The sequence below is a fragment of the Pseudoliparis swirei genome, chromosome 22, assembly GCF_029220125.1.
Source record: "Pseudoliparis swirei isolate HS2019 ecotype Mariana Trench chromosome 22, NWPU_hadal_v1, whole genome shotgun sequence".
In the NCBI taxonomy this organism is placed as follows: Eukaryota; Metazoa; Chordata; class Actinopteri; order Perciformes; family Liparidae; genus Pseudoliparis; species Pseudoliparis swirei.
In genome coordinates this window covers 14170124-14194445 of record NC_079409.1, presented here as the reverse complement: position 1 = coordinate 14194445, position 24322 = coordinate 14170124, and the positions used below count along the sequence as shown (strand labels likewise).

The window sequence follows — 24322 nt, the reverse complement described above, 5'->3', positions numbered from 1 at the left end:
TAGAGTGAGATGGATATTTATTAGAAAGACACATAAGGCTGAATCACTGCACTGTGTATAAACATAATCAACTGGAATAAACCTGTGAAGAAACATTTGTCTTCATGTGTGTGATCGACAAGTGACTCGACCTGCTCAGTGGCCGTCTGAGGGGAAACCTGACTCGTATTGGTGAGTAAGATTCTCACTCAACGATTTCCACTAGCAATGGGAAAAGTTTGAGATAAATTGGTTGTAAAGTTACACATGTATATTTTCTTGGAAGATCTATAGCTATATAAATCTAGTGTGTCAAAGCAATTCATTCTAAAAACACTGCATGCATTTCTCAGGTTCATACTACAGTTCTCTCTAAACTACAATACTGGCTTTGCTTGCATTGCTGCAGCATATTCTGTGACTATCAATATGTAACACAAACATTAAAGAGAGTGCAATATAAAGGTGTCTTGGCATTTTCTTGTAAACGTAAGAATTTGGCTATGAAATGTGTCTTTAATAGTAATCATGTTCAAATTCTTTGTTATAAAACAACTAGTATGGGGATGAACATAGTTTGGGTCCATTTGGAGGGGTTGTGGGAGCAGGTTCTGGGAGCCATCTTCAAACAGCCGTGAGTGGCGAAGGGGCAAAGTCTGGGTTCTGGAAGGTGAAGCCCTGGAAGTCTTCCTGGTCGATGGCTGCTAGGATATCCGGGTCAGAGGGAGTGAGCGCTGATGGAGCTGCTGTGAAGAAATTGTCGAAGTTTTCTCCTTTCCTCCCACCCTGATGAAGAAGAGAAGATTAGCCTGCGTGTTTATACATTTGTGATTAATACTGATTGTATACACACCATTATGTTACTCCTGAAAAAAAGAGAACCCACATGATAAACTGACTCAACCTTTGTATCTCCGTTCCTCACCCACACCCTGGGTTTCTCTCTGAGGAACTCTGCACACCTACAGTGGGAAGGAAGCTGCTCACGTCTCTTTTCCTGCTCCTTGACAGCGGCTCTGCCGGATCATATGAATATCATTTGGCTAATGGGCCTGGCCTCTAACCTCTGAGCATACTCGGCTCACTCAAGGCACACCTCACTTTTGGCCAGCGGGGCCAAAAGTTGGCATGTGGTGGGCTAATGATGACAGACAATTTACATATCGAAGGAGCAGGAAAGACCCCAAGGTCAGGGGGTCCGGCCTGTTATGACTGGACTGTCTGTTCATGAGCGCTCAATGCCCATCTCTAGGAACCAGCAAAGGTGATGAGAGGGAAAAGAGAAGGGGTTTGGGAAGAGGGATGGAGGGACATGGCTATTTCAACTGAGAGAAGAGGGGAAGAAATGGCCGATACAATGAGGACTGCTGAATGAGAAAACGTGCAGGGAAATGAGGGAGAGGAGACAGACCGAAGAAAGTGACAGCTACAATTCCCTAAGAAGTGTCCTCGGAGAGATAGAGAGAACGAGGAAGGAAGAGGGGCAGGAGAATGACGGGAAAGAAATAAACAAGGAAAGAGTGAAAGAAACAAAGAAGAGTGTGTAGTCCATCTGTTCAACTGACAGTTCTGGGTTTGAAGGGCGCCGAGATCTCCAGTCTCTCCAGACCTTCCCAGTCAATCCAGCGGAAGAACGGATGCTCCCGAATTTGTCTCTCTGCCTCCTCTCCTCCACCGAGACGCTTGGCCGGGTGCTTCGTCAGGAGCTTGAGGAAGAGAAGGGAAAAAGTGGAATAAGAAAAGAAAAATATCGCGGTAACCGTGGGATACAGATGAATCATATATGCTCCGCTTCTTCGTTAACAGTGTGCATGGTACACTTTAAATATTATAAAAATTTGTTTTAAATGTTCTTTCAATTCAATTCAATTCAGTTTATTTGTATAGCCCATTTTCACAAATTATCAAGTAATTACATTTTTATGACGTTCTGTATATCTATGTATATTGAAAGTGTGTTCTTGGCTTAATGCTGAGAGTGAAATGACAAGATAAATACCACTCTAGCCTGTATGTCCAGTAGCCTGTTAGCTTAGCATAAACACCAGCTCGCCTGGCTCTGCTCAAAGGTCACTCAATTCACCGACAGGCGCATCTACAGCTCACTCAATAACATGTTTTGTCTTGTTTGTTTAATCCGACAAAAACGAGAGAGTAAAATGACTATTTATGGTTTTAAGGGAGTTTGTTCATATTATTTCATGGAACAAGTCTTCAGGAAGTCACTGTGTTCGCTAAGAAGTGTCACAAAAGCCTTCTGTAAAACCACACTGTACATATTAAAAACAGGATAAACTAAGCTAACGGCTGCTGGCTCATACATGAGAGTATCGACCTTCTTATCTGACTCTCAGCAAGACAGTAAATGAGCACATTTTCTAAACTTTTGCATTATTACTTTAAGTGATCAAAAACTTGCATGTTTAACATTTTCTGTATTTACATAAATATATAAAAAAATATATAAGATGAAGTAATTTAATATTTGTTTTAATCACATTTGCAATTTTCTCAACTGTCTTTGTGCTTAAAGTAATACGAGTAGGGGGAATGTCGGCTTACTCCCTTGCAGATGGAGACGGCTTCCCGAGAGAGACTTTTTGGGTAAAGCACACTCTGCTCCATGATGGACTGGAACAGCTCCTCCTCGTCAACACCGTCAAACGGTGGCTGGAAGGAAAAGAGAGAAAAGGAAAAAGAGCATAACCGGTGGGCAAATTGAAAGCAAATATATTTAAATCAAAGTTCTCTTGAAATTCTTTTGAAGCAATTACAAAGGAAAAAGCACTGGAGGCGTAAACGTCTGTGCACACGGCTCTATTGTTAGCATTAAGAGCGTTACCTGTCCTGCCAGCATTTCATACAGCAGGACTCCATAGGACCACCAGTCTACTGCTTTATCATAGGGCTGATACGCCACGATCTGAAAAGGATGGAGAGAAAAGGAGAGGAGATAAAAGGGAAGGATGGGAGTGTAGAGATAAGGAAATAGAAAGAAAACGGGAGAGTGAGAGGAAAGGCAGTTGTAGCAGTCGGCTGCTCGGAGGATGTGCAGCTGTCAGACACGGAAAGAATAAGAGAGAGCGAGAAAAGTATTGCATTAGGGAGGGTAAATGTATGAATGAGATCAGGAATAATCAGCACATGACTTTGGATTTGTGTGTGTATGAGTGTGTGTGTGTGTGTGTGTGGGGGGGGGGGGCGCACAGGGGAACAATTTCCAGCCCCTGGGGAAATATATTGTATCACTTCCAAAATGGCAGATGCAGAAGAATCAATGGTTGTTTACATAACAGAGTCAATACAGGGAACCATGAGCAAGGGTTACAATATCAAAGACGAGCACACCAGTCACATCTTCTCGTTCTCTCTCTCCTGGGTCCATAAACCAAGCTGGGCATCTACTTCACTGGCTCTCTGGATTGTATTTGTCTATAGTTAGTTAACACACTCACACACACACACACACACACACACACTTATTACATTTAGCATTTAAAAAAGGTGTCCACCAAAACCACCTCAGCTGTTCTCAGGGGTTTGTGTCCCTCTGAAGGGGGTGAATCACCTGAAGTAAAGTGCAATAAGAGAAAGGAAAACTGGTACCACAAGGTCTTTGAAGGACAACCCTTATTTCTATGCAATGTGCTCTTAGCATAAGCACACACTATTGCTAATTGAATCATGTGAAGTTAATTATTCAAAACTGCTGCCAAGGTCAGAAAGGACGTAGGAGATGAGCGGAGCTGCGGCGAAGAGGTAAAGCAAACAAAGAGGGGAACAGCGGGGTGAACCCAGGGGAAAGGATGGCTCCGAGGAACAAATGAGGAGAGTTCAGGAGTGAGTCTGGACCACGATGTGGGAGCAGGGGTCGTGTACCTCAGGGGCGATGTAGTCGGGGGTGCCACAGAAGGTGCGCGTGGTGTCCTCCTCCAACATGCCCTCCCTGCACATCCCAAAGTCAGCTATCTTTATGTGGCCCTCGCTGTCAAGCAGCACATTATCCAGCTTCAGATCCCTGAGAAAGAGGAGCCACAGCGGGATGAATCGTTTCAATCGATAACATCTTTAGAACAGTCATTAGTTACAAAAGACATGATACATCGGTGTCCGTGTGACAGCGCCGAACCACGTCAGATGAGCAGCCCACTTCTCTACCTGTAGATGATGCCCTTGCTGTGGAGGAAGAAGAGGCCGACCGCTATCTCCGCTGCATAAAACCTGCAGGGAGAGAGGAGAAGGAGGAGCCTCACTGCCGACTGCTTTATCTTTCAGAAAAATGGCCAACGGTTTTTCAGCGAGGAGAGAGAGCGAGAGAGGGGTGCTCAAGAGGATGATGAAAGGAAAGAAACCAAGTAGATGAAAGGCAGGAAGACAAAGAAAGACGGCTGGAAATGAACAACAGGGTAAGAGTTAGTTTGAGACGATTGATCAAAGATGATTGATTAGATGAACAGCCAGGAGGAGGGGAAATGTAGATGAAAAAGATGAGATTAGTGGGAGGAGAAAGTCGGGGGAAAGAGAAGAGGGCTGGTATGTCAGCTGATGGCTTTGTATGAGTCACCAGGTGTAATGAACAAAGCTAAGAGAAGAGTGTGTCTGTAAACAGAAGATAAAAGAGAGGCAGCAGATGAGAGGCTGTTGATGAGGACCATGATTGAAAGAAAGAAAGGAGCTTCTGGACTACATACGCTGCGTGAGGCTCTTTGAACTTGCCGACTATCTGAATGTGAAACATCAGGTCGCCTCCGTTGACGTATTCCATCACATAATACAGACGGTCCTGCAAAAACAACACACACACATGAATACACACACTCCCCATACATAATCACCTCTCGTCAAAGGACCGTAAAGAAAGCAAACTCGTTATTTAAAATATCCGGGGACAACGACACGGCCAAAATGTCCGGCAGCTTTCTGGAGGATTTATCGGGGTTCATTGAGGACCCTGTGCACAGTGTGCAGCCTTCACACACACACACACACCTCAGTCTGGAAGGCGCAGTAGAGAGATGTGAGGAAGTGAGGGCGAGAGGAAAGCGCCAGAACCCTCCTCTCCACCAGAGCGCTCTCGGTGTCCTCGTCCTGGAAGAGAACGTCTTTCTTCAACACTTTCACGGCGAACAGACGCTCGCTGCCTCGCTCCTCCGCCAGCAGCACCTGAGCGGAGACGGGGAGAGGAGAGAAAGTTACTGTCACAACAAAGGTGTCCCGAGACTTTCCAAGCAGCTAACGCAACGCTTCTGTAGTATCGATAGACAACGGCAAAAAACAGCCTTTTTTATTCAGAATTCAGTCTGTGCATCAAAGTCTTGAGCGCATCTCTCGTTCAAGCTTCACCTCTCCAGAGTTCTGCATGTACTGTAACGCTGTGTTTTAGGTCATTGTGTTATGAGTGACATGCTGCTCCAGTTAAAACTAGTTCAGCTGTTTTAATACAAATGAAGTGATTTTGAGGCACATTTGCAGTATGTTTAAATGTTTAAATAAAGTGTAGTGCTGAGCCAGGACTTGTATGGAGTGGCCAGTATTAAAACATGGATATACTGATGAGAAAGAGAATAGTGAAAGTTAAAACATAGACACATGCTTCAGCAAGTTCAATGCACATTTACTCCTCTGAAGTTAATGTTATAAATGAAGCGGCTCTCGTGTTTTTATCAGACATTAAAAACACATTTTCTCCCTCTTGTAAAATTGTCTCTATGCTATACTTTTCTGGAGAGTCACATGACCCTGGTTTTACTGTGGTTCGTGGGAAAGATATGGTCAGGATCACTGGAAAAGTGCTGAAAACAACACTGTGTAAAATTGTCTGGGTAGGCTGCAGCGCGGTGCGGCAACGGCCACCGGCTAATGGGGACCACTCTCAAATAGTGATGAAAGCAGAACAAATTACATGGTGTCATTTTCAGAAATCAATGTGACTACACAAAGGTTTTTGTGAATGTGCTCTGTGTTTGTCCGCTTGTGTGCGTGTGCGTGTATGTGTGTGTGTGTGTGTGTGTGTGTGTGCGTGCAGTGCCATTGATGAACTGCGAGTCTGAGAGACATCCTGTGATCACGTCTCCTGCTCCGTGCTCTCAAACTAACTCCCGTGAAAATGGGTCTCGTGTTGCCTGGTTGTTTTGATTGTTGGGTTTTCTTCTGATTATTTTTTACTTATTTACTTCTTTGCTTAAACATTTACTTTTATTACATTTTTCCTTGTGGCCAGGCTTGGCCAGATGCATGCTTAATTTATTTTATTCTTTCTTACTTAAAAAAAAAGAGAAGAAACGAAAAGGAAATTGGACCCATCAACCTCCAGAACATTACACATCTTACTATGGCAATCATGTACTTTCCCTCTTTTCCGCTCTTGTTATCCCACTTCCTCTGGGTCATTGTGTTACTTTGTAAAGCACAGTAATCCTCCCCTCTTCCTCTTTATCTTGGTATGTCTCACTTTCCCTCACTCAGTAGCCCTGGGGTCTGTCTCTCCTTTCGCGGGTCATTTTTTCTCTCTCACATCTTACGTAAGTTGAGTCTATTTCTCCTGCCCTCTGCAGACTCTCCTCTGACAGTTATGAAACAGCACTGGGGGGATGAGGACTCAAAACTCCACTCTCTTCATTATGCCTCATCTACTGGGGAATTAAAGAGAAGTGGAGAGCACCGGCTCCCTTGAAATGAACACGTCCAGGAGGACTGTGTGGCGTGTAGGAGGCCAGCCGGCCAGAGCTCACGACTGCTGACAGCACAAAAAAAGCCATGGGTTCAATGAATCATTTGGCAGCAGGAGGAGAGACAATGAGCATGCTAGTGAGGGGTTCTCTTCAAAGAATTTCTGCTCAGGAGCAGCTGCATGAAATGCCACTTGAAGGTCAAGTCTATCAATAGAAGACATTATTTAAAGCTACTAATCGTTGTCATTTTCAGCATGAACGGCCTCTTTGATTTTACGGACAGCTGTTGGATTAGTACGAGGAGAAGATGACATTTCCTGTGTTTACCTTGCCAAAGCTGCCTTTGCCCAGCACCATGAGGAAGTTGAAGTCGAGGATGCCAACTTTGACTTTGGCAGGGCCGGGGGTGTGGGCGGGTGGGCCGGATGGTAAAGGGGCCGGAGTAAGACCCGCTGGGAAAGGTTCAGACAGCGCGGCAGGGAGCGCTTGAGGCAGAGACGGTGTTGTGCCGTCAGGCTGAGGCTCCTGGAGGATCATAGTGAGAGCATTGAGAGATGAAGGGTTGGATGTAGTCCAGCACGGACACAACCTGACCAACAAACTCCTACCTACCCCTAGTTTTAGATTAAAGGCAGGCAGAACAATCCTGCACCCTGGTGGAGACGGAGTGAAACAAGGAGGGAGAGGACCATATCTAATCAATTATCTAATTAGTTAGCTACAACACCAGACAGCTTTTTCTTCTTTCTCAGATCTAATAGGGAGGGACAGTTCAAGATCATGGCCCAGTGTGAGCAGGAGCAGCTGTTGTTTATTAGATGTAGGTCATTATAAGCTGATAAAGGCCAAAGCTTTGGGATGAATGGTCATTAGCATGTAAAGAAAACCCACTCGAGTGAGTAAAATATCCCCTTTGTCGTTTTTTATTCAACACGACGACTGACTGATGGCTGTCAGGCATAAACCAACTGTGTTTCCTACCTGCAGGTCTGGGTCTGGCACGGGAATGTTGTAGTACTCTCCCTCATCTTGGGCCAGCAGTTTGAACCAGCCGCTGATCGGACGCCTGAAGATCTCACTCACTCCGAATGACAGCGCTCCCATGAAATCGTTCCTCGACGTGCGATCCCAGTCCCATACCTCCACGGACAGGCGCCTGTCCCACTGGGGGCCGCGCACTGAGCTGGAGAGACGCACACACAAACTGGAGGAGTTAGATCACTGTGAAAGCAACAAAAAAATGCACAAAGACACACATAAACTCATGTTTTTCTTCCTCTAATTTTTGTTCCAGATTCCAAAAAGCAATTTTTGAAATATCTTAATTCTGAATATCAGAAAAATTAAAGATGGTAAATGATAGAATATTAACACTGGTGATGTACAATAAGCTGCATATACAGTCCCCAGGGAACAGCAATCCTCTAATCTTCGACTTTCAGGTTTTTTTTATGACTCCAAGAAATAATTCCAAGTTCAAGGACATTTTAATTGACCTAAAGCACATTTTGCCCCAGAACCGAGTACTTTGGATTCAAGTTCACAAGGACTCACAAAGTGAAACTCTCATTCCAGATGGGACTAAGAGTTGAGCGGATGGTCTTGGACTTCTGTTTGCTGTGGCTCTTTGGGTCTGGAATCAATTTCATTTTGACGTACGGGTCTGACAGACCGTTTGGATCCATGGGCATCAGGTTACGAGCCTCCCGCACTGAAGAGAAAGTAGAATAATAGAAAGCGCAGACAGAGCAATCTGTCATTGCTCTCTGTAATCCGTCTAATTGTTCTAGAACCCATGATCCAGCTGGTCCTCTCACCTGTGACGAAGACGTCCTCATTATCTCCTCTGATGGTCAGGTGGACTCTTCCTCTCTTCTCAGTGTGGTCTTGGCCACAGAGACTGGGAACACTGGTCTCACACCGTCGATGGACATTCATGTCACAACCTTAGTTAAAATGATAAATATACAGAAGTTTGAACAGACATATGTATCGGTGACAAAAAAGGTAATTCGATAATTAGCAATTAAAAAATGATTGACTGCCAAATAAAGGCAAAACGCACAGGTCACATGTCTTGTTCCTGTTACCTTGGACTATTGCTTTCACTGCATTCACACGTATTCTTTGTTTTGTCAAGAGCTAAATCAGATCAATCAATCTGTCATGTCTTACCTGTAACTATAACTGCTTAGCTTAAGATAAAGACTGGAAAAAGGTGATGAGATCTAACCTGTCTGAAGGTAACACGATCGTCTATCAGTAACTCTAAAGATGACTAATTAAAAGGTTATATCTCATTTCTTTAGTGGGTCCAAAACTGACGAGCTGTGGTTTTACATGGGGTTATGATTAACTATTTCTAACTCTCTACAAAGAAGTGAATAAGTTTATTTTACAAAATACCACAAACATAAATTTAACAAAGTCAATTTTAAGACTAATTTTATTCATAACTAGCTTTATTTCCCCAATATTGTGCATGTGTGAACTGATGTATAACGCTGTCGGGAAACTCACAGCCACATTTCATGCCCTGGTGTATGAGTCCGTAGAGCAGCGAGCCACAGTGGTCGCAGAAGGTGGGACTGGAGTACGTCTGGACCTTAAACATGTGCTGAGTCTTCAGGTCCTGAGAGACAACAGAAAGAAACCTGCATTGAAACCACTCACTCAATCACATACAATGTTTGTGTCTTTCTTTTCTTTCTTTTTTTTTTTCTTTTTTCCTTTTATTGCTTTTTTCTTTTTCTTTATACTTTTTTCGATAATTCTTTTTGCTTTTTTTTTTTTACCTTTTTCTTTCTGTCAGCTGACAGCAAGTCAATTGCAGGATTGTGTAGCTTTCAGCTAGCGACGTGAGTGGGCCTGCAGCTGGCCTGAGACGTAGCCGGGGACCCACAGATCGTGTCAGCAGGCTCAGCTTCGAGCTGCAACAGACGCGTGATCACGCAGGAGGCGGAAACCGAGAGGCGCGCGCAGATCGCGGCTGGTGAGGTCGATCGGGCTTTAGCCGCGGAATCGAGGAGAAGCGGCGGAGACGGGGATGTCAAGCGGAGCTTGCACTGGAGAGAGCGGGGCACGAGCGGCACGATGATTTAGCTCGGCGACTTTCGGACCGAGGCGGCATGAGACGCCGGAGCTGTTTCTGTGTGGGAGGCGTGGCTTTAAACAGATGGGCGAGGCTGTTGTGGCGTCTTCAGGCGGCTTCAGGCTGACCATGACAGTCTGAAGGCATGCTTCTGAGGATGCGTTTGAAAGAGACGCCGTGCCGAGCCGCTGGCGGTGCGTGCCGCGTGTTCACGCCGACGCTACTGCGCATTGTGGAGTTGTCGTGCCACCATCAGTGGCGCACTTGTGATGTGCATTGACTGAGGACGCTTGATGTGCTGTCATCCACACCCCTTGTGCATTGGGTCATTGTCTGCTATCATCTGACTCACCATCTGCTCCAGCTGCGGAGCCTCTGCCAAACCATCATATCCACTGTGACTGCAACACTCCACACATTCACTGGTGCTTCTGCTAAGGAATGATACAACGGGACTGGAACATACCCTCTGCCATTTCCTGATCCAAGGTCTGAAGCCACACTTCAGGTGACATACTCTGGTGTTCCTGTAGAGCTTGACAGCCACTGCTGGCACCCTGTGAGGCCCCCCTGAGAGTCTCACTGACTGCCTGGTCACGGTGCGTTGACTGGTTCTGACGTTCACAGGACTGGGGGGACCTCACGGGATACGGGACGGACTGTCTGGAGACCAGGACATCATGGAATACAGGACATTCTGTGAACGGACATCTGCATTATGAGCCACTGTCACCTTCTTTCCCCACAACAACAAGCATCACGGACTCAGGTCTAAGAACCTTTGACACATGGAGACAACACTCCGCTCCTGGCTAAGCAGAAGCTGAGGGGAGTGAAGCTAGAGCTGCAGAAGAAGAAGCTGCTTGAAGGCTTGGACCAGGGAGGGAGGTGAGGTCTGGCATGAGCTGGAGAACAAGCTGAGGAGTGGGAGGGAGACAGACAGCAAGGGAAGGGAGAGTCAAGGACCTGGAGAGGGGCCTCTGGGAAGGGCCAGTTCTGGATACAGCCAGGTCCTCCACAGCAGGGCCAGGACTCCCCTCCACTCCCTCCCCCACACCTCCCTCTACACCTCACCCCCCTCCTCCCCCCTCTCTCCTCCCCATCCACCGAGCTCCACCCTCCTCCCCCCTCTCCACCCTCCCCTCCCAGCTGTGAGACCACTCCTGGAGAAACTAGCGAGAAGGCAGCTGCAGGAGAGCTCTAGAGCCAGCCAGGGTGGTCCTAAAGCTGTCCTTGCAGCTGTCGCATTGCCCCCTGTCCAGATGGCATCAGCCCCAAGTCCTGGAAAGTCAGCTGGCCAGTGCTGGGGGCCTCCGTCTGGTCCCCAGTCCCTGCTGTGGAAGGCCCGTGGAGCCTCGGCCATCAGGTCGTGAACTCCATGCCTGCTCCCTCTCCCGGAAGATGACCGGGCGGCTGAGCACCTCCCTGCCGCAGATCCTGCTGCCCACCCTCTCGCCCTTGCTGGGCCGCTGGTGATGCCTCCGTTGGCCCGCAGTCAGTTGCACATTGCCTCAACCGGGATGGGTACGAGCTGTCTGTCCTGATGGAACCGCAGCCTGTCTCCAGTGCATTCTTCGACACTCCTGTGAGTGCCAGTGTTTGACTTCCACTGTGCATTTAACACCATCAGCCACTGCCCGGTGGTGAGTCACTGACCAGTCACAGGCAGACCACATTCACTCAGGGTGGGCACGTTTGTCAGGAACGGTGGTCAGTGATGTTGGAACCGGTGGTGAACTGTGTCAATCCCCTTCACCCTGTTCTGTCTCCCTTCCTCTTTACACTGTACAACAGTCACTTCCAGTACAACACGGAGTCATGCAGTCTGCACATCTGCTGTGTATTTCTTCAGCACGGGAGGAGAGTATGAGGGCAGTGGAGAGTACAGGGCAGTGGTGAGGACGCGGGACCATGGGCGGCTGCGTAACCCCACCACCAGAGAGATGGCCAAGACCAGACCTGGTGGTGGAGGTGGTACACCTCAGCAGGCTCCTGAGAGTGGTGGAGGGGAGGGAGGTGGGTGTGGAGTGACGGTCATGGTGAGCCGACGACAGCCTGGGCGTCTCCGCCGACAGGCCTGGACAGCGAAAGGCCAACATCAAGGGGATGAAGAAATTTTTTGAGTCGACTTTTTTCGCAGCAAGATGTCAGTTCATGCAGCAAGATGTCTTGCAGGTGTTATTCTTTGCCCATGTGTCTGTGCTGCAGCCTATTGCCTGCTGGGGGAGCCAGCCGGGCCTTAACACCAGCCGTCTTAACAAACTGGTTGGGAAGCTGGCTGGACCATCTGGCCCCAGCTGGCTGGTGAGGAGGTGGTTGAAGAGAGGGCGTTGAAGAAACTTGTGTCCATATTTCCCGAAACCACCCTCTCACCACCTCACCAGAGGACAGAGACTCCTCAGGCGTCTCCTCACGCCTCCGCTGCTGCAAGGAGAGAGACACAGGAAACATTCCTGCTGGGCTATGAGGCTCTACAACAGTTCACCTCTTGCTCACCCCCTGCCACCCTCTTATTTTTTTATTTTATTATTTTTTATTTTTTTTTTATTTTTTATTTTTGCTGCTGGTATAAATTTCATTTTTTTCCCCTTGGGGATTAATAAAGTATATTTCTATTCTATTTCTATTCTATTCTATTCTATTCACACACACACATACACACACATTATCCCACGTGACCACGGAGGCAACTGTGAACACACACACAGTCACACACATAAGCGCATGAGTATGATTAGTGGAGAGATGTTGAGTGGGGTATTCATGGACAAACCAATTAGATTTCTCCACTGGGAGAGAACATATAAATGAGAGTGCATCAAGGCTGTGTGTGTGTGTGTATATAAATACTGTGCAGAGAGGGATGAATATTTTTTATCTCTCCACAGCTCATCAGACACCACCACCACTCTGCACACACCACCTTCTCCAAGAATGTTTTCCCTCTGAGCCACTATTTAAAAACACCGTCACCCTGTTTCCTCTCTGTGTGTGTTCCTGTCACTCTCTCATCCTTTCCCCCCCCACTCAAACACACAGTCACACACATGTTCCCCTTGACCTGATTTCTGAGGCAGTTTATGTGGCAAATCTCCCTGAAATCCTCTGAATACCACGGAAAGGAAGAATCTCTAATTCCCTCTCTTATCAGCCCCTCCACCTGCAGCTCCTCCACCCCCTATCTCCAAGTCGCTGCATCTCCGCGGCCTTGTACATGACTTGACGTGAGAGCCGACGTCACGGTGGGGACGAGGCTGCCTGATGCGTGGATTGACAGATGAGTCGTGCACATGTGAGTGGAGGGCTAATATGACGATGATGTGCTGAACCTCGACAAAAACAGCGAGCAAGGAAGTAAAAGAAAAGGTACAATAGCGGCACATCTGCTCACATCTGGTTTGGGGCCCGCCACAGAACCGGGACAAGTGAAGGTCACAAACTCGTGACATCTTTTGTGAACCACGAAACTGCAAACTGGAAGAAACACAGAGAATAATATCCTCAAAAATGAATCGGTATATATCTGGGAAGATCATCTGAGAAGAAGGATGGAATACTGCAGAAAAACACAATAACTCTGGGTTTATCTTTACCTTGACATTGGAATCCCTGTTTGCCGATGCCCCTGAGTGAAAAATGCACATGGATTAATACTCAATACAACTTTCTCTACACTTGGGTAAAGTACAATATGTTGCTTCTGTTTCCCAGCCAGTAGATTACACAAGGCACACGTTGAGACTCAAAAAACACACACCACTGTGTTAGAGGCCACAGACTTGATAAACAAAGCCGCTGTGTGTAAAGTGTGGGTGCCCTTCTCTACGCCACACTGCTGACCAGGTCAAGTGGTGTCAATCATTGTCACACACACACGTACACACACACACACACACACACGTACACAAACACAATTCTCCTGTTTCCAGAACTGCGGTGTTGGCTGGTTTCCAGTGTCTCCTGAGAGCTTTAATTGAATAATTAAAGCCATTGATTGAGTAAAGCGTCCACTCAGCAGCTTGCCTGCTGTGAATCAAGTTTGGATTAGAAAGGCAGACGAACGAGACACCGCCGAGAGCTTCTCCACAATCATGTTCGAGAGGCCCAGGGGTTCATAGGAAACTGACCATAATCACTGATCTTAAATCAGTTCACCATCTGGCTGGGTAATAATTAAAGATGGGGTTGCAGAGGGTAATCTGATCCTTGATCAGCATGTAACAGAAGTCTCTGTCTGCAGCAGTCTCGGCGTATAAGGCCAGTTCTGCTTTCTGACCAGCAGAGAGCATTAGAGGTCCAAAGATATAGATTTGGAGAACATTAACTGTTGCTTGCTGGCCAGATATCACAAGGAATTGACTGCATTTTAAATGTAATGATGCATTGAAAAACATATGAAATAAAGAAAAAAAATAAGATGCCATTAAAACATAAGAGCAACCCAGATGAATTAAGGGTGGAGGGGGGTTACTGTTGTTAGTCAGCCGGTGCTTCTACTCGACTAAAACTAGCCTGTTGGATCTGTTCTTCTTGATTCATGAACATTGAGACCAGCAGGTCAGTGACGCCAAACACACACTGGACATCCTGGTCCTCCTCTGTCGCTCTCCTGAAGGGTTCTTACCTTTTTTCCTCATGAAAGTTTTTGTGTTTCCTGATCCGATGTGAGGTCCTTGGACAGGGATGTCTATGTGTACAGATTGTAAAGCCCTTTGAGGCAAATTTGTAATTTGTGGCTATATAAAATAAACTGAATGGAATTGAATTGAATTGAACTGTAACACCACTTTCTCCTTTTTAGACAATTTAGCTTGGTGGATAACTGAAGGAGCCACACATACATGGTAAATAGAACTCATAACCTTTTAGAGCCCGACTAAATAGACCACATATTCACATTTCAAACTATCTATGTACGTCTTTAATTAATACACCAATAGCCCCCAGGGGCAACGACACCCAGGTTGAGGGCGGCTGCTCTGACATCCTGTGTGATGGAAACAATTCTTCATCCTGAACTAAGTGCTGCGACTGCGGCCAAGACAGCAGTTTGAGAAATGTCCTGCAAGCTGCCCAGAGGCTGCTGGCATATGCACCGCCCTGCATCGACATACACCACCACCATATGTCCAGGCACACACACACACACACACGCACATGAACCCGAATGCCTGCATGTCAGAGATCATACATTTACTCAAGTACAGAACCTCAACACTTTGTTTATTTTTCATTTCTTTAGTTTACACGGCCTGGCTACGTCGTTTAATTATTGTTTCCCTCACATTTAAACTGTGAATGGTTTGCAGATTAAGATACATATCATGAAGAACCTTGTATCTCGAAAATATCAACGTATCATGAACAAAATAGCTTTAAATCCTTCAGTCTATAAAAAATCACCACATTTTGAGATTGTAAACTCCAGCAGTTTATAAAATAGTTGCTGTAGATGTAACGTCTCCTGGAGCAAAAAACAAAATACGTGGAAGCACATACAAAATATAACCCTGCAAAACACAGTTTTGATTATTGATTAAACTTAATAAAAATGTGCACTTTAACCATACCCTGGAGCATTTTTGAATAAAGGAATTTCTAATGCATTCTGATGCGGCATTCCATATTTTGTGGTAGTCCACACTAAAGGTGCACTCCACCAATTTGCCTCATTAAAGTTCAGTTTACGCTTCTTTTTTTTACTCCATAATGTGTTTTGTGACGCTGGAGCAGATTTACAAGGTCTGACGAATAACACAAATGGCCAGGACTTAATGAAAGTTGCCACTGCATAATGAAAATGACTGGATGCAGCATGTTTGGAGCTTGGTTCACACGACAGAATAAAAGTCAGAATAACTTTAAACTTTGAGTCCCACATCTTTATGGAAGTGATATACTGAAGAGCGCCTGTGCTTGTTTATGGACTGTTACTCTGTGAGCAAGCATTCACATTTGCACAAATGTCCCCATTGATATCTATGCGTGTATATGTGCGTGTGCATGTGTGTGATGAAGCTCTTTAGGTTTCTGGGTGTGTGATCAGGTCAGTGTGCGAGGCGGTTTGAATCGGGTTTAAAAGAGAAGAAGTGCAGAGGAAGTCAGGTGGAGTAGTGAGACGCCTGAGGAGGCGGCTTATGAACTGCCCGGTTGGTTTCTGTGTAAATGTGCCGCTGTGTGCGTGAGTTACCAGATGAAGTCGGTGCAGTGGCTGCAGAATGTGGGCTGCTTGAAGAAGCGGGCCGTGAACTGGTGGTCTTTCACCTCGACGATCCTCTTGTGTTTGAGCGCTCCCTTCCTCTGGAACACAGGCACCCTGGCTGGAGGGGAGAGGGCCGAGGGCAGCGGGGAGATTGCCGATGGTTGGGAGGCCGGTGTCAACGGGGAGAGGGGAGGGGAGACCGGGGTGGACATGATGCCTGAAGGATACAGTAGAAAGAGGAGGGAGGGAGGGAGATGGTGAATGGATGAGTGTCAGCAAGGAAGGTATAGAGTTGTACAGGCGAAAGACCTTGAACATGGGAGAGGGAGGGGAGGAGGAGCAGGAAGAGGGGGGATGGAGAGTGTGATGGGTCATGGTGCCAACGGGAGTTGTAATAATAGCACATGGGACGGGTGATGCAGTGAAGGAGTGACGTGATGGAGAGAAAGATCCAGAATGGACTGGAAGTGCAGAAGAAGATGGAGGGAGTGCAGGGAAAGTGACAAGAGTGCGAGTGATGGAGAAAAGTGTGGTGTAATGAAGGACATGGAGGTTAATTCACATACGGAGACAGAACTCTCCTCAGAGACTCCGAGACGCTAAACGATTAGTGCAACTCACGAGTGTCCCACATACTGCCGGTCCATTCCACCTCCATCTCCCTCCTGCTGTACCCCTTACATCTCCATCCCTCTGGAAGCCATGACTACACCCACCCCGCCCCTGGTCGTTATGCCCTGTGCCTCCTGTTGCCATGTCAACAACACCCCAACCCCCTGCTCCAATAGTAGAGTCTGTATCCTTCGTCGACTTCCTGCCTGTCCTTATTTGTAATTAGTCCCATTTCAGAAGTAAAGTTTGGATGTGAATAATATGTATACGTCCACAAGGAATGAGATGCTCTGGAAAAAAAGTGCAGACTGGGAAATATTAGCTGGAGATTGTGGCGCAAGAGTTGCACACTGCTAAATGATGAATGAAACCCCTACAGAGATTTAATGAATAAGTAAATAAGCCCATAGCAACAGAAAACATGCCAGAGAAAAATGTGATACAATGATTGTCTCTCAGCAAAGGAACTGAAACTAATATCAATCAAAAGGGTGAAGAAGGAGAATAGAGAGAAAGATGGCACAGTGCTCAGGAATTAATCAATGAATGTCAAGAAGAAAAATACATTCCATAAAATGTGTGCAGATCCAAACGGCGAAAAACACAAAGACACATTACCTGAATTGGTGGTGATTTTGGAGGAAAGACTCGGCTAAAGGACAGCTGTCTTCTCTTCCTCCCCCCTTTCTTCTTCTTGATTGGCTCACTTCTAAAGAAAGGTGAGGCGGACACACCTGCAGCTGCTTACCTCGACGGAAAAAAGAGAAACACGAGGAGAACAGACCAAGGTGAGTAGTGCTGTGGCAAGGCGAAACTAATCAGCCAAAATATTAAAAGAAGAAAACAAAAAGCGAAAGCAACAAGCGTTTCAAGAGATTCAAGATTTCGAGGAACCAAAGATGGAAGAGTGAAGTGGAATATATCCGTTAACCCAGAGGCAGGGTGAGGAGGAGGACCAAATAGAGCCAAGATTGATCCCGTTGTTACTAAGAAGAGGACGAGCGATGTAGCAAGAGGAAGAGAGAGAGAGAGAGAGAGAGAGAGGGAACAGGCAGCGATTCATTTTGAAATCTGGGTTACTTCTCTCAGGAGAGGGTGAGGGAGGTGCAGGAAGGAGGACGGATGAGAAGGAAGCTGCCATTTTGCCACCACTATTACAGTATGGACAAGCAAGTGCCAACTGTCTCTCGCTTCCTCTAGTGCCAGACGGAGGGAGGAAAGGACGGGGAGATCGAGAGAGAGGGAGAGAGAGAGAGAGAGAGCATCCAGTCTGGAAGAGAAGAGAAGAGATCTTCAAGGGCGAAGAGAGGAGTTCAGCAAAGCCAAGACGGGGAGGAAATGGTTAACAGTTCTGGAGTCTGCAGCTGATCCAGATGACTGAAGGATCAACAGGCCTGAAAGATAAACAACCATGTTAGTCGGTTCTGTTTCAGTGCAGTTACAAGAATATTCATTGCATCTGAGAGAAAGAGTGAGATCAGCGTGGTGACATGATAGCACTGAGCACTGGGACCAGCAAAGCCTGATGGGAAGAGTAGTTTCCTGGAGGAAAGACCTGGTTGTCCATTGATTGCCCTCACATTGTCAAGGACACACACACACACGCACACACACAGACACACACACGCACACACACTCTATTATGTGTATCACATTAATGAAACACAAACCAGGCCTTCAGAGGAGTTTGATTTGCTTTCTTGCCGAGAGCAGTTAGATGTGAAAGCTGAGACCACGCTCACATCCGGTATGAGCAACCACCAGCAGCTGGTTAGCTTAGCTTAGCATAACGACGACGAGTAAAGGGCAAACAGCTCACTGTGTGAATGTGAAGAAAAAACCACCGACACTTCTAAAGCTCACAGATCAACAAGTCTGCCGTTTGTTTAATGCTTCAAGAAATCAAGTTCTCAAACAATAGTTTGCTGTTCTTTTTTGGGGGGGGGGGGGGTGGGGTTTGTGTGCCAGACTAAATCTTGGCCAGGACCAGTTGCCAGGCAACCACCATCGAACTGGACTATTCAATTCAATTTAGTTTATTTTGTACACCCCGAAATCACAAATTACAATTTAGCGTCAGAGGGCTGAACAATCTGTTCACACACCGCTGTCCCAGGACCTCACATCGGGTCAGGGCTGTACGACGACGGGCTGCTTACCGAGTTGTACGGGTGCCAGGAGGTCGATTATGTATTTGTCGACCTTTGCAAGCAGCCAGCACAGCGACTTGTAGTCGTTCTGCTCAGCTAAACTAACCAGCTGCTGTCTCCAGCTTCTGGGTTATGAGGACAATATCTATTGTATCATCCAACTCTCAGCAAGAAAATGAATAAGAGTATTTCCCAAAATGTCAAACGAAACTTTCCACCCTAAAACTCAATGGTTTCCCTTGTGGGGACCAGCTTTTTGATTCCATTGGGTAGTCAGGTCACTATAACGTGTCTGTGCCTGCCCTGTAACTCACACTCACACACACAGAGCAGCAGGCGGGAGAAGGGAAGCAGGCATGCAGGGGACAACAGGGTGGATCGTAGTGGGACGGAGAGACGGAGAGCGGGAGCAAAGGGTTGAAGGTCTAATTAATGGAAATGTAGGTTATTAGTCTCCTGATGAGGACACTGGCAGAGAATTAATTAACAATTATAATTAGCAAGATTGTTAGAGAGCAAAATGGTGTCAGCCAGCAAGATATGAGTGAGCTAGCGTGCATCAGTCTGTGTGTGTTGGACGCTGTCATTATGACCGTATGTGTTGAAGAGAATCTGTGTGAACATGCCCGATCACACAATGATATGTGTCATGTCAGCATTAGTCATGCTGAACTAGCATCTGATTGGAAATGATCGGGGGCTTTCCTTCACACCGACCGTCACCAGACCTTTCTCTACGGGACTGTCATTAACGTCTTCATGGTCAGACACATGAGACTCCACTCAGCTCTGATCTGAGATGAGTCATGTTCCTGTTCGGTTGTCACAAATAAATGAGGAAGATGTCCTCACATAGCACGAGAGAGAAACGAGGGCACAGGAGTGCGAGCTTGTGGACCGTGCACCCCTCAGTAATCAGGGCATCGAAAAACAAAGCACACCACCGGCTCACGATGTCTCCCCTCCGCGCGGTGCGGTGAGTAAGCACTCGTGAATCTAAAGTGTGTGTGTCGGTGTGCGTTTTACAGCGTTTGATCCCGGGCCGTCAAAATGAGCCGGCGTGTGACACATTAAGGCTGTAAAGACGAATGAAACACACAGATTCAGCCCGCATGAAAAGAAAAGAAATAAAATGACATTCAACACGGATTGACGTGAAGATCAAATTAGATATATAGCGAACGACAGAAAAAAGGGAAGAATGGGTTTTGATCAATTAAGACACACATCTGTCTCTCCGGCTTTATAATTATCACTATCACATGACCGGACTGCAGGCTGTTGCTACTGAACACTTCCCTTATCAGCTGCCCTCCCGTCTTCTTGTTCAGTCTACAGATGGCCATCTTATTATTTCGGACCATGGCTTAATACAAAAAGAAAATCCTCCTTCAATGGAATCTAGGCGGAGCATTTAGCACTTTACCAATTACACGCATCCATTATCTTCTAACGCACGCTCACTCACATCGAGCACCGGCTTCAACCTGGATGGCTCGCTGGCTTTCTTTCTCCTCCAATAAAATTAAGGTAAATTGACTTGCCTAACTGTTGTTTGTGGAATCAGGCGAGGAGCGGTGTCTGAGGTAATCATATCTGCCTGTTAAATCTGTCTCTTCAGAACCAATTGGCTCTGTTTGCCTGTGTTGGGTTTCTGTTGGGGTGTGCCTCGATTTGCTTTTCTTAATGAAGAGTGGTCTGCTGGGTTTTTGGGAGAGAGCAACAAACCTCCAGGCCAGTCAGATGAGACATTTGGCAGTCGACCTCCAAACAGAAGCGAATAAGCCTGCTCTCCAGATTGACTTTACTGCTGACCTGCCTCTCAGTGCAACAACACGTACTGCTTGAAGAGGACATCCTACAGACGAATGAGGGACAATTGTGTACATTAAGTCAAATCTATCGTATTAGGTCCTGGATTGTGGTTGGTGGTTAGCTCAGCAGTGGTATGAGCTCAGCATATATGTATATATTACACCAGCGTAATGCCAGCTACAACGTGAGTTAATAACCCGCTGCATGCTCTCCCATTTTCTTTAGTACCTCTATGTTGTCGTATGTTGCTCTGGCAGACTGCCGCCTTTCATCATGGCTTCAAACCATGTATGTCTGCTGTTTGATGTGCAACCTGGCACATTGTGTAAAAGGATGTTATTCAGGAATGTGTTTGGTCTGTTATGAGGCGGAAACTCTAAACCTGTAATAACTGATGCTTTCGTGGAAACGATTTGTGACAAAAAAACACGACTTGTGCACAAAGAATAATTCTCCTGCAGTGGAAGTTATGGGGAATTGCTTATTTCCATTTTATTGCCTTTTTCGCCATCCAACAGTAACAGAGGAACATGAACATTATCATTTATAAACATTTCTTTTATGACTTTATCTCTGACTTTATCTCTGTTTCTCTGTGCAAATATATTGCCCTATAATTGCTAAATATTCTACTGTGTTTACCAGCTTGTTGCTAACTGTTGTGTCGTTGTTGTGTGTTGTTGAACAGGTAGCGTACAGAGTCGTTTCCATGAAAGCAGCTGCCAGCAGCAACAGAAAACAATGGTTTTATCTGTCCACTACTTCTTTTGTACCTAGAAAAATGAAATATGTGTGCTTGACCGATGCTGTTCCTAAAAAGGTCGAGGCCTTGAGTATATTGAGTTTGGGACGCGGCCAAGCCGATACATCATCTCCTAACATGAGTAAAACGAGCATGTGAGCTGGAACCTATTACTATTGACAGTATGTGCAAAATACTAACAAGAACTCAAAGCCTCAGCTGTAGGCCGCCTGCTGCAGGGAGGAAGAAAAGGTTGTGAGCAAAATGTGCTCACGGGGAAGAAGGATGAAAGCAGGAGGGCAGGAGATTCAGAGTAAGAGAGGTGATTGGATAATGAGGGTGTAAGGCAGAGTCTGAGGATATCTTAATCTTCATCCCATTTCTCAAGGATGAATTCGCTTTGGGTCGGTGGCATTACACACAAACACACAAACATAAGTACACACACACACAGGCAAACAACGATGTAATATTATTTATGATTTTGTCCTAGATGTGATGGTAATGTGGCTTCAAACATATTGGCCGCAGCATACAGATTATGCTCTATCCACTATTCCACTTAACATTCTGACAATAGTTGATTATTTATAAATACACTACCGTTCAAAAGTTTGGGGTCATCCAGACAATTTCGTGTCTTCCATGAAAACTCACTTTTATTTATCAAATGAATTGAAAATTGAATAGAAAATATAGTGAAGACATTGACAAGGTTAGAAATAATGATTAATATTTGAAGTATTAATTTTGTTCTTCAAACTTCAAGCTCAAAGGAAGGCCAGTTGTATAGCTTATATCACCAGCATAACTGTTTTCAGCTGTGCTAATATAATTGCACAAGGGTTTTCTAATCAGATATTAATCTTCTAAGGCGATTAGCAAACACAATTAACAACAATTAATGTTATCTTTATTGAAAAAACAGTGCTTTTCTTTGAAAAATAAAGACATTTCTAAGTGACCCCAAACCTTTGAACGGTAGTGTATATATATATATATATATATATATATATATATATATATATATATATTATATATATATATACATTTGCTTAAGAAATCATATTTTAATTACTGTATTATGCATACTCTGTGTTAATTATCATTAGAACCAATCCATTCCCCACAGAGTGTGACTCCACTAAAGCGTGCTAACATACAGCAGAGACCCGTGTGACAGAAACTAAAGCTTCTGTCTCACACAAACACACAGACAAGACAAGCCGTGTGGTACAAGCTGTGGGTCAGTTGGCTAATTTGTTCCTCGTCATGGTCCACAGTGTGGCTCGTGTGGAAATGGCAGAAGCGAGATTTGGTGTGAAGCTGGGGGAAAAAACACGAGATGAAAGGTTGCATGTTTTTTCTTTTTCCTTCAGAGATCAGGCCGATGGCTTGTCGAACCCTGCGGCGCTGCACACATGATGAAAGGGAAACAGCGCTCCCCCTCCACATGCACTGTACGTGTGTGCAGATATACATTGATGCCGATTTATTAATTCGGTAGAAATATTTCTAAAAGCTCACATGTGTCGAGGACAACAGTGTCAGCAAAAGCGAAGCGAAAGAAACAACAGAGCAATTATCAATCGGCTACAATGCAGTTGAAAGGGAAGAATGGACTGCTTTCAAGGAAGGGATAACCAGAGATAGAATAGAGCAAAGAATAAATGAAATGACAGACTCAGTCAGGGGGAACAGAATTGAAAGAAAATCAAAACAGAGAGAGGAAGAGGAACTTGTTATTGGCAGAATACTGAGAGAGATGGAGGGTGAGAGGTGCAGGAGCGTCAGGGCCACTGCACTGCATAGCAAGAGACGGCACTAGTGTCGCTAGAGAGAGAGAGAGAGAGAGAGACGGGATGAAAAACAAAAGCAGGAAGAGAGTGAGAGAACTTGTTAATGCCCTGCGCCACAGACATGCGTTACAAAGCCCCAGGGACCCGCTGGCAGATCAGTACAGGATCAACCTGCAGGACCAGGACGCAGCACACTCCTTCCATACAATTCCCAGACGCTGTTCATAAGTCACTGTATTGTGTGTGTGTGTGTGTGTGTGTGTGTGACCATGAAGAAGAGACTGGGGACGAGGTGCTGTACGGGGGAGGAGGAGGGAGATGGAGGGGAAAGAATGGAGCAAGTGGGGAGTTGAACAGAGAGAGATAGCTGTGTTATCCATCAACTGACCAATCTAGATCATGCATATTTTACAAGTTCAAGATAAAAGCAGAGCGGAGCATTCGTGAAATAGAATGTATATTTAATCAAATACAAATTGTATTCCTGTATTACATTTGCATAAAAAAGCTCAAAAGCAAATCCATCACTGCTGGCATCTAACGGTGCCCGGCTCTAAGATAAATGACAGAACACAATGCGAGTGATAGAAATCCCACACGGCAGATCAAGGATCAGTTTATGCCCTCCACTATCCCATCATAGCCATTAGAGAGAAAAGCATAACACTGACCTCAGATCAGTGTTTAGGGACACCATGATCCAACTGCCTGTAACTCAATCTTATTAGAGCGTTAAGTAATTACTGCATGTACACACAGAGGCCTCACAATGCAATTAGCCATTAGCCCATCACACTGACAAAGCATGGCTAATGAGCAGATCACAGGCGCACAGGAAGCAGAACAAAACATATTTAATATCCCCATCAAAACTCTTGCACAATATCATGTGTCAGGTACTGTTTAGATGTGTTGTCATGCTTGGTTGAGCAGTGTTTTTAATACATTTAAAACTAGCTTGGAGATCAAGACAAGAGATTTTCCATGAAGGACGACGAAATTTAAAACTATTTCAAATTTAGTTTCACGTATCTTTTTGAGTTTTACCCTCTATTTGACCCCGAAAGAAAAAATAAAGCCGAAAGGCAAAAAGCATTCAACACAGATCAATAGATGTCTTTTCCGAGGAAGCTGCATTGGTGTCAGGCCTGTTTAAAAGTCTGTTGTGATCAGCAGAAACATCTGTTTGTTGTAGTAGAAACAGAGCGTGCCGGGCGGCTCGGACTCGGCCGCTGTTGACTGAGGTTGAGAGTTGAGTGTC

General features: G+C 45.6%; 1 protein-coding gene across 2 annotated transcripts; it reads right to left on the bottom strand.

Annotated features, from left to right (window-relative positions):
- prkcg (protein kinase C, gamma) lies at positions 1-17312 on the bottom strand. Of its 2 annotated transcripts, XM_056444569.1 has the most exons (17): positions 17174-17312; positions 15932-16160; positions 13335-13366; positions 13133-13215; positions 9171-9282; positions 8468-8596; positions 8205-8361; positions 7632-7833; positions 6978-7175; positions 4969-5142; positions 4671-4762; positions 4138-4200; positions 3859-3997; positions 2822-2902; positions 2542-2649; positions 1545-1685; positions 1-765 (listed from the first exon to the last, which is right to left on the bottom strand). In XM_056444569.1, the coding sequence occupies exons 2-17, from the start codon at positions 16153-16155 to the stop codon at positions 604-606; spliced, it is 2097 nt and encodes a 698-aa protein (XP_056300544.1). In that variant the 5' UTR covers positions 16156-16160; positions 17174-17312; the 3' UTR covers positions 1-603. The 2 variants fall into 2 exon arrangements, with proteins under 2 accessions (XP_056300544.1, XP_056300545.1); XM_056444570.1 differs by lacking the exons at positions 13133-13215; positions 13335-13366; positions 17174-17312 and having other exon boundaries at positions 15932-16012.
- Positions 17313-24322: the final 7010 nt, after the last annotated feature.